The sequence below is a fragment of the Rhododendron vialii genome, chromosome 2a (assembly GCF_030253575.1).
Source record: "Rhododendron vialii isolate Sample 1 chromosome 2a, ASM3025357v1".
Classification (NCBI taxonomy): domain Eukaryota; kingdom Viridiplantae; phylum Streptophyta; class Magnoliopsida; order Ericales; family Ericaceae; genus Rhododendron; species Rhododendron vialii.
Genome location: NC_080558.1, coordinates 44,542,923 through 44,552,774, shown reverse-complemented (window position 1 = coordinate 44,552,774; position 9,852 = coordinate 44,542,923). Strand labels below are relative to the sequence as shown.

At 37.6% G+C, this 9,852-nt stretch overlaps 1 protein-coding gene across 1 annotated transcript; it reads right to left on the bottom strand.

Moving 5' to 3' along the window:
• Positions 1-1,153: 1,153 nt before the first annotated feature.
• Positions 1,154-6,068, bottom strand: LOC131316623 (short-chain dehydrogenase TIC 32, chloroplastic-like). The gene is made up of 8 exons (XM_058346057.1): positions 5,882-6,068; positions 4,375-4,606; positions 4,124-4,200; positions 3,272-3,425; positions 3,087-3,165; positions 2,827-2,911; positions 1,667-1,713; positions 1,154-1,514 (listed from the first exon to the last, which is right to left on the bottom strand). The coding sequence occupies exons 1-8, from the start codon at positions 5,985-5,987 to the stop codon at positions 1,350-1,352; spliced, it is 945 nt and encodes a 314-aa protein (XP_058202040.1). The 5' UTR covers positions 5,988-6,068; the 3' UTR covers positions 1,154-1,349.
• Between the last annotated feature and the right edge of the window lie 3,784 nt (positions 6,069-9,852).

Below are 9,852 nucleotides of genomic sequence, written 5' to 3'. Positions count from 1 at the left end.
TGGTATTTGGCCTGAATCCCAAAAATACCCCTGTACCGTAGCCCCCCGCACCCCCAACCCACGGGCCTTCGGCCCAGTCCACTCCACCGGATCATCGGTGATGGGCTAGTTGTCCTCACTCGGCTCCGCTCCGCTTGGGCAACTAGCTTATTTCTAGAACTCTTTAGTATCTTTCCATAGTTAACATATGAGCTACAGTTCTAACACCTATGATGGGCCCGGGTCCCCACAAACCCCCCAATTATCATAATATTTTTACTATATTGCTATATGAGGATGATATTTTGTTGTTAATTTACAAATACATGTGATTCGATCCCCCATATCAAGAATCCTGCGTCCGCCACTAAGGATGGCATTATTATTATTATTATTATTATTATTATTATTATTATTTTGAAACCAACAACATAACTTATATTAAGTCAAAAAGAGTACAACAACGATAGTTTTTTATGCAACGATTAGACTTGTTTATATAGCAATAAAATCAATACGATATCTTTAAATGAATGGTACATTGAAAAAACTCTTATGATACAAATCGAAATGATACGAATCTCATGGTTCAGTGATTCAGTCATTTTGAGATAAAACTGGCATACAAATTCGATAAGATACATGGTGTAGAACAAATCACGGAAGATATTATGGAAAGATTCGACAAGGACAAGTAAAGGAAGAATTGTTGATTCAGATATTTTATTATGACAACTTTGATAAGTTTATTTTCTTCATATCAACTTTTTTGGGCATGATTTGGGAACTAATTTAAATCTTTTATTAAGCTGCTGTTGTGGTTCCTAAGTGCAATAAAATAAAAATAAAAATGACCCAAAATGCTTAAAGGCAAAGCCCCAAAAAGACAACAATCTATATAGTTTGTAACGTCGCGATGCAAACCGCTACCCAAATGATCCAAAATGCTTAAGTCGAAGTTAGTAGTAATATCTTACATGGTTCCTTGTATATCCAAGATCTTTCGATTTGGGACGCGTGGAATATCACATAATTCTTACACCACATGTAGACTATCGATTTGGGACGGGATATCACATATAGTTTCTTACACCACATTTCAGTCAGCATGCTGTCGATGCCATTCTGCCAATGTATGAGAATAAATAGACTCTCCTCAATAAGAATAGGATAATTAATTAAAGACCCTCATTCAATAACTTTTCATTCATAAGTTGCCTTCACAAACAAACGATGATGTACAAACAAATCATACTTCATACAGAATTCGAGTTACTATTAAAAGTGTGACACAAAGGGTTTCACTTAAAAAAAATTCCAGGACAAACTTACAAAAGGCAGTACATCAAACAATTCAGCACAAGGCATGATCACTTGGGATTCGTCAAGCTCAAGCTGAAATCCCACAATTTCTTTGCTAGTTCTTCGTCTTTCGCCAAAGCAGTCCGTTTTCCTACATTACTGTTGGAAAAATACTCCCCGCTCACCCCCTTAACTTGCGGATGCAATGCCACATAGCATGTTGTCGCCGCTCCCTGAGACCACGAGGAACGGAAATAGTCAGTTGTCATTGTTTGCAGAAACATCCTAGTTCCTGACAAACGTGCTAAATGTATCAAGAAAAAACCAAATACTTGGTTTTTCCTTGAGAAATATTGTGCATCTTGCATCAGATATGAGAACCTACCTGAGGAGTATTTTTCACCAAATATTTAATAAACATATTCACAAGACCTGCGACAAAGCAGTCACCAAAGCAATCAATATAGACCCAAAACAATGTGAAATGCTCTTAGTAAAAGAGGAAACTTATGAACCGATCCATAGCTTATGTTGAAAATGAACTGTGAAATAGCATACGTTTGGTTTTTTTTTTTTTTTGAACGGCAAATTTTTTTTTTTATAATCTTTGAAATTGTTACAAAGACTAAAGGAACAAGGATTTGACGGCATCAAAATAGCATACGTGTGCAACCATGCTTGATGAACAGAACCCTCACACCAAAGGTTACTTATTCTGTAAATATGCATGAGGAAACATGTCAAACAATGTCAGTCCTGTGTTTTTTTCATTCGGCGTTTTTTTTTTCCATCTACATGTTTCTATCACCCGAATATTTTTCCACAAGCAAATTGATTTATGTCTCCTGCTAGTGTAAGGTCTGAAGACTCTGAACTAGTCTAAATAATCAAAAACAAGCGAAGATCAATTCTACCGTCCTCAAGTCATGTAGGTACGGGAGATTATCTTAGGTCTCATGCGATCCCCATAATTCCTCCCCCGCTAGAAAGAACTCAACTCCCAGTACTACTCTACGATACTTGGAGCAAGACAGCGTAGCTAATGCTTGTAATATCTGTAAGAGTAACGCGGAGTCTGGTGAACTGATCTAAATTGCCCACATTCCTGTGGCTTTTTTTCTACAGCTTTTTGCTCTTAACTTTTTTATAGCAGGCAGTGGGAGAACGAGACTAATAACTATTACAATCAGAAGAAAAAAAAAAAAAAGGAAAGTGCAGGGCTAAGGATTTGCATTGTTGCAAATTTCCCCATGAAGGGGAAAATGACGGCCCGGGATTAGAATTTCCGCTTAATGACTAATAAGGACGTGGTTTTCTGTTAATGACTGGTAAGGATTAATGAGTGCGAAGTCGGTCCTTCTTATTTTGGAAAGGGAACCTTAGCATAGGGTATCTTATTATGAAGACACAAATAAGTCCTAAACAGAGGAAACATCTCTGTACAGATTGGCTCTAAATTTGAACAGCCAATCCAACAAATATGTATACTTCAGAAATATGTTCGCAGAATGCAGCTATGCAGCATTCAAAGGCTCGGAGATTTACCGTTGATAATGCTATGGTGACGCATAATGTCGGTGGCAACGGGTCCAGGATCAAGTGAATTGCAAGTTATGCCCGCCCCTTCTTCCTGTTTCATTGTAGAAAGGGAAAAAAACCCAACATACCATGTCATATTCTTCCCAACAAATTGTCTTTGAAATAATTTGAAAACAATGAAGCGGTACAGCCAACTTCGATGTGAAACAGTTCATCATTTAGAGCTCGTGGAGACCACCAACCATGCCGAAATTCGCGTTGATTACCTTCAAGTGCTTGGCCAGCTCATTAGCATGCAATATGTTAGCGAGCTTCGATTGTCCATAAGCAGACCATACATTGAAACTGAAAAGCAGAAAGGCAAAACAAGAAAAACAGTTTATCAAGTATAGAAAAAGCGAAAACTGAATAGATACATGATTTTTCTTTTTCTTTTTTGTAGTCTGATTACCTAGATTCGTCGTTGATCTTATCAAAACGAATTCCTCCACGGGGCACAAGCCGATGACCCTCTGAGGCCACGATGACAATCCTTCCTTCTCTCTGACTTTCGCGTGCTGTGCTTTTCATGGTCTCGAACAAAAGATTTGTCAAAAGAAAATGACCTGCGAAAGGGCAACGCAACAATGCAAGTTAGCGGTGATGAGAGACTAGTGTATCAATGTGAGACCTCAGAGTGTAAAAATTAATCGAATGAACGAACATACGTGGGAAGGACCTCTACAAAAATCACCAACCCAAACGCAAACAAGACTGCGGTCATTAACAGTTTGAGATGAACCCTCTCATTATTTTACATATGCTCTTAATACAAGCGAAAGAACAAATACGTGACAGAATTCGAAAGAGAAAAGTAGACAACTTTCAATTTCAAGTAAAGATCCAGAAATAGCTAACGACCAAAACAAGCAAAGGAGAGAAGTTTATACAATCATCTGGAAAAACAGCGGTAGGAAAGAAAGAATGGTGCTATAGGAAGATCTTCTTCAATGCGTCAAGCGCTAACCACACCCCAAGGGAGCAGTTAATGTCAAAAATTTACATAACTCGACACTGAAAGAACCACAGTTACCGACTCCATGACAATGACTACACAGCATCTACTCTGGAGCACTAGTCAACAAGAAAACAAAATCTATTCCCGAATTCGACACTCCACTCATGCTAGTTTTCATGGGAGAACTACTAAAAAGTAAACAACTGCTGTGAATTCTTCTTAATGTTTGTAACCATCGGGCACGCATGATGTTAACAATTTTATAGCACCGAGCGAGGATGAACATGAAATGATCGATGATTTTACCTATGTGGTTAGTTCCAAACATCAGTTCTATGTTGTCTTCGGTGAGCGCGAAAGGAGCATTCACCCCTGCATTGTTACTTCCACAAAAAAGAGAGAAAGGAAAATATCTCACTTGTTATAAAGTTTCAAAGTAAACAGGCATATAAAGGTCCATAAGAAGTTTTGTATTCTCATGCATTCAAAGAGTAGAAAACATCTAAGCCTCAAATGAGACAACGTCCTCTTCAGTTGCTTCTCTAAGTTATTCTTACATGAGGAGGTTTAAAGGATGGCCCGAGGACGTATACTCGGAAGCTAATTTCCTGACAGACGCCATTGAGCTGACATCTAATTCCATGACATCGACTTTCGCACTGGAATTTTCCTTAAGTATAGCTTCTTTCACTATTGTACCGCGATCTGTATTTCTGACTGCCATAACTACATGTACACCGCGCAAGGCAAGGACGCGCGTCGTCTCTTTGCCAATACCGCTTGATGCACCTGAAATTATGGAGAGAGAAAAAAAAGAAGGCACGCAATGAGATAATCAAAAGCCCGAAATTTCGCTATGTTTTGAAGTCCAAGGAATAGTTCTTAGCCCTGCCAACATGTCATTATCGCGCTTAACTCTTTGCCAATCCCTGACTGAAACATATTGTGATTGAAACAACCAAAGTTGGCTTAGGATGATCTTGACAGAATTAAACCACCCGACGATGGAAATTTGAAGGGAAGTACGGCTCAAAAAGCAAACCAACGATGAGAAAGATGTGGAAATTTTCCATCTTCCACGGTTCAATGTAAATTCGCCTCTCAACCGATGAAGGTGGCATAATTCGGGGGTGGCATAATTCGTTAGTCAATCAAGGTATGAGAAAGAGTACACGGCTTGATTCGGTTGCATTTACCCATTTCCAGGGACTAGGAGCAAATAAACCTCAGCAAAACCATTGTACGACTCACCACATCATTTTTTTGTGGATTTGTTCTCATATTTTGGAAGACTAACATCAAGTATAAATCTAAGAAAAACATCTGTACAAATGAAGTACTATAACACCCATGAACTTTTTTGTTTATAACTCGGTTTCCACCTAATCCGGGGACCAAGCAAAGCCCAATATGGACTAGCACGTAGGCTGGGCGAACTCCCTCAGACCATAAGCTTGTTGAGGTCCTCAGCCAGAGCAAAGCCCCGTATGGATTAGCCGAATACAAGAATCAGAGTTGAACCCCCAAATCAAAGGCTTGGTGAGGCACTCCTTGCCAAGTACTTACGACCACTGTGCCAACCCGTCGGAAATCGCCGGTTGGTTATACCAAGAAAGGCATGGGAGTTTTTGGGCATTGCTTGGGCCGAAATTTTCCTAATGAACTGGGTATTATTTGTTACAGACAAGCGAAGGGGTTCGACACACATCGGTAAGGACTGTTTCAGAATTTTGAAACAGCCCTTACCATAGGGTATACCTACCAGGACTCATATACACCGTCTGGGGGGGGGGGGGCATGTTCTTAAATCGGAAACATGTGTCTTTGTTCGCTTTGGGTCTCTAGAACCAAACCTTGTCTCTGTGAACGGTTCCCACCAAGTTCTCACTTCAATTAGTATATCTCCACTTGTTATCCCAAAAATCTCCCTCAAAATCCAAACCAAACAACAATTGTTCACTATCAACAACCAGCGAAAATGGCACTTTATAATTGAAATTGGAAGAATCCCATCAAAGAATAACATGTGATGTGTGCGTGTTTGAGAGAGAGAGAGAGAGAGACCTGTAACTATAGAAGTGAGGCCCGTTCCATCAATTCCTTGGGTAACCTCCTCAGCTGTAGAACAGGCTGAGAACCCAGATGAGCCCTTTCTTCCAAGAATCCACATTTGTGGCTGCTCTGCTTTGTTCGCCAAAAACCCAAACCAATCCCCACTGTCATTTCTACTTACAGAACCAAAGGCCCTGTATATAGCTGTTGGCCCTCTGTTTCTTGTTGGAGGGGACTTCCAAAGACACTAGTATCCTTATTTTTATTGGGTCACTCCCTTTTTTTTTTTTTTTTTTTAACGCAGCAAGTGTATCAAAAAATACAAAAAATGGAGTGGCAAAATCATTTCTCTTTTTATTTTATCTTCATCTAATAAACAGATCAACTCTGTCTTACATGAAAGTAAAAGATGAGTGGAGAACGAGTAGTAATAGTATTTCGGTCTTACTATTGTCAGCCTACTGAGCCGACGATAAGCACACTAGAACATAACACATATTTTTGTATACTTTTTATACTCTTTAATACATATTCACTATTGTCAGTCCATTAAGTTGATTTTAGAATTTTTCATAATATTTTATACGATGGTAGAATTGAGTTTTGACGTGATGACCTGCTCATGGGTTGACCTTTTAGGGGTTTTTTTGGCTTTATCTTGGATGTTTTTAAAAATATTTAGATAAAAGTCATATTTTTTTACTTTTTCGGTTCGTCTTGACGAAACGAATTAATGATTCACAAAAGTTAGACGCAAAACTAATAAATACGAAAAAAAATTAAATAAGGACAAAATAAGAAAAATCCCAAAAAGCCCTCAGCGGAATCCAACTTCAGATTTGAAATAATTCTTTCTTTCTTTAAGCTTTGAATAGGCTTATGCTTACAAAGAATCCTTATGGATGTAGGATACCATTTTCAAATGAAATCATTTTCCACCGCTCAAAAATTGAAATTGTTATTCTTGATTTGGATTGTAGGCGATATATAAAATCATTAGAAATGGGTTGCCAAAGAAAGAAATTTATGTATTCAACGACCAATGGAGATAGGATGGCTTTTACAATACATTTTGATGTTCAAGATATTGCATCAAATATTCTATACCTTATTTTTTTGAACCTCTAGTATTTTTTTTATATATATATATATATATATATATATATATATATATATATATATATAGAGTTTGGTTCCGGTAAGGGATCCCTCATTTTATTAAAATGCGGGACTCCCCTTCCCAATTGAATTTCGATGATCCGAGCCGCTCAAAGTGATCAGAACGTGATTTTAAGGGTCCTTGTGAGAAATCAGCAAAAAAAAAATGACCGGGAAGGGCTTCATCTAAGCAGTTTTCGTTGAACGGTTCAAAAAAAACTGCTCAGATGACGCCCTTCCCGGTCATTTTTTTTGCTGATTTCTCACGGGGACCCTTAAAATTACGTTCTGCACACATTGAACGGTTCGGATTTTCAAAATTTGATCGGGAAATGAAAGTCCCTCATTTTAACAAAATGAGGGATCCCTCACTTGAAAATTCCTATATATATATATATATATATATAGCTTATTAGTGACCGGAATCGGAGGCTATAAGTTAAAAAATGAAATTCGTAAAGAAAATAGATATTTCTAATTGGATGAATAACTAGGGAAGTCCTATGGCACATACCGCCGAATAACTTAGTAGATCTTTCTAGAGATTGTTCCTTTTTAAAACTTGTCCAAAACTGGTCTAGAGTTAAAATTTGTGTTGCGGTCGCTTTAGACCTTCAAAAAATTTTGAATTTGAAGAGCCTTCCCTACTGCTTTTTATCCCTTGCAATAGTTCAACAAAAGGGCCTCATCTTTAATTTTCGTTTTAAGCCTCTGAAAAGTCATGGACCGCTTTGCTCCAGTGATGCTACCATTTGGATCTTTAACCGATCGATATGGCATCATTGATTGTTCTGACTAATTAATTTCCTAACTTAATACTGTAATATTTTCCAACAAACAATCTAATTGCCTATTTAGTTACAAGATTTGTGGGGTTTAATTGCATATTAAGTAATTCGATGCGGCTACAAAGAATTACATTTGGCCGCAAGAAATTACTCTTACCCGCGAAAAATTACTTCTGGCCGCATCCAATTGCACTTGACCGCATCGATTTACTCTTGGCCGCATCGATTTACTTTTGGCCGCATCGAATTGCTCTTGACCGTATCAAATTGCACTTGGTCATATCAAATTGCACTTGGCTGCTACGAATTACTCTTGGCCACATTGAATTGCTTTTGGACACATCAAATTGCACCTGGCCGCATCGAATTACTTTATGGTCTGACAATTCTTTGCGGCCAAGGATAATTCTTTGCGGCCCGGAGTAATTTTTTGCGGCCAAAAGTAATTTTTTGCGGCTAATAGTAATTCTTTGCGGCCAAGAGTAATTCTTTACAGCGAGGAGTAATTCTTCGCGGCCAATATTAATTCTTCGCGTTAGATTCTTTTTCTTTTTAACTAATAGGTAAGAGAACAAAATTGTTGCTCAATACACCTTGAGCTGTTGGTTTAGATGATTTGGAGTTTTATAATCTGTCTAGGATTGAAAAATTGTAGGATTTTTATTGGAGTTTTTTGGGTAGACAAAGTTGCAAACTTTACTCCTTACTTAGTTATATGTAATATTTGAACTATTTTGCTTTTCTATTTTTCTAGGTCAGTTAAAAAAACAAGTGCGATAGGGGTATCACTTTTGAGTGAGTGGACGTTCAAAAAATTGAATTCGAGTTGGAATCTCGTATGATTATACATTCTTAATATCTCTGAAGCTATCCCTGAATGCAACTAACAGAATTAAATAGATTTGGTAACATTTGTTGTGTTAGACTATTTTATGAACTTGGTTAGATGGACCATGTTTGAAGCTTATCTTTAAAAAAAAATTCCGAGAAGTAGATTTTGTTGGGAGAAGGAAATTTTTTATAATTCAGGGTTATTTGTAATGCTCCTCTTGCATGAGGTAGGATCATACGCATATCCGGAATTCACCTTATGTGAGATGACGTTTAAAAGAACCGTTGTATTCACACACAAAAACTTCGAAAAATGGGGTTTGATACTTCATTTAGACCATGTTTAGAAAGCATAAAGGCACAAACAATTACTAGTAGTCTTATATATTGAAGGAAATACATTTTAAAAACTGTTACGTGGAGCATATTTTTATCAATTCAAACGTAGCACAGCCGTTTTTTTAGACTCTGAATTCAAACTTCATGAATTTGTCTTTCTGTCATAGCATTAATTCCATTAATCTCTCATTTCCTCCAATTAATTTACAAAAAGAATTTGTCAAATTTCAAAGGCACACTCTCTCTGCGTGTAACTATTCTCTTTTTAAAACAACACAATCTCTCTCTTTTCCTATCGAAAATATTCAGACTTTGTCCATTAAGCGCAATCCAATTGTGCAGCCCAGTGCTTATTTTACAAACTAACATATAAAATTTAAGAATATAATTAATCCTGAATAGCATAGCACGGATTGACTGCTAGTACCAAATAATAGAAGGTAACAAAAAACGCAAGGGATACTATAAAAAAAAAAAAAGTTGGATAAGTTGTGATGGTGGTGATTATTTAAGTAAGCTAGAAAATGAAGAAGGCGGCTCATCAACACATTTAGAATGCGTGGTATAGCTTTGTAGAATGATAATGAGGCAGGATTGATATTGAGATTGAATGAACAGCCCAGATCATTTCATCTCGGCCGAACAAATCTCAGCCGTCTGCCGAAATGAGATATGAGCCATCCATTGCCGAGCACGACAGCCCAAATGGGCCTAACACACATGTTGTCCCTAAGCTCCCCAGATTCGATCAAAAAATATGTTTATTATGCCTAGAGAGGATTGGATCGAAATCAATGGTTTCCACTTCACCCTTGAAAGAAAAAATACCAACACACAGATGGCATTTTTGGCAATGTATACATGAGG

Excerpts from the sequence above, each read along its gene's own strand:
- LOC131316623 (XM_058346057.1), bottom strand. The coding sequence starts at position 5,987 with ATGTGGATTCTTGGAAGAAAGGGCTCATCTGGGTTCTCAGCCTGTTCT. Across the intron at positions 1,714-2,826 it reads TCACCATAGCATTATCAACG|GTCTTGTGAATATGTTTATT; the intron begins GTAAATCTCCGA and ends GCTTTGTCGCAG. Across the intron at positions 1,515-1,666 it reads TGGTGAAAAATACTCCTCAG|GGAGCGGCGACAACATGCTA; the intron begins GTAGGTTCTCAT and ends TCGTGGTCTCAG.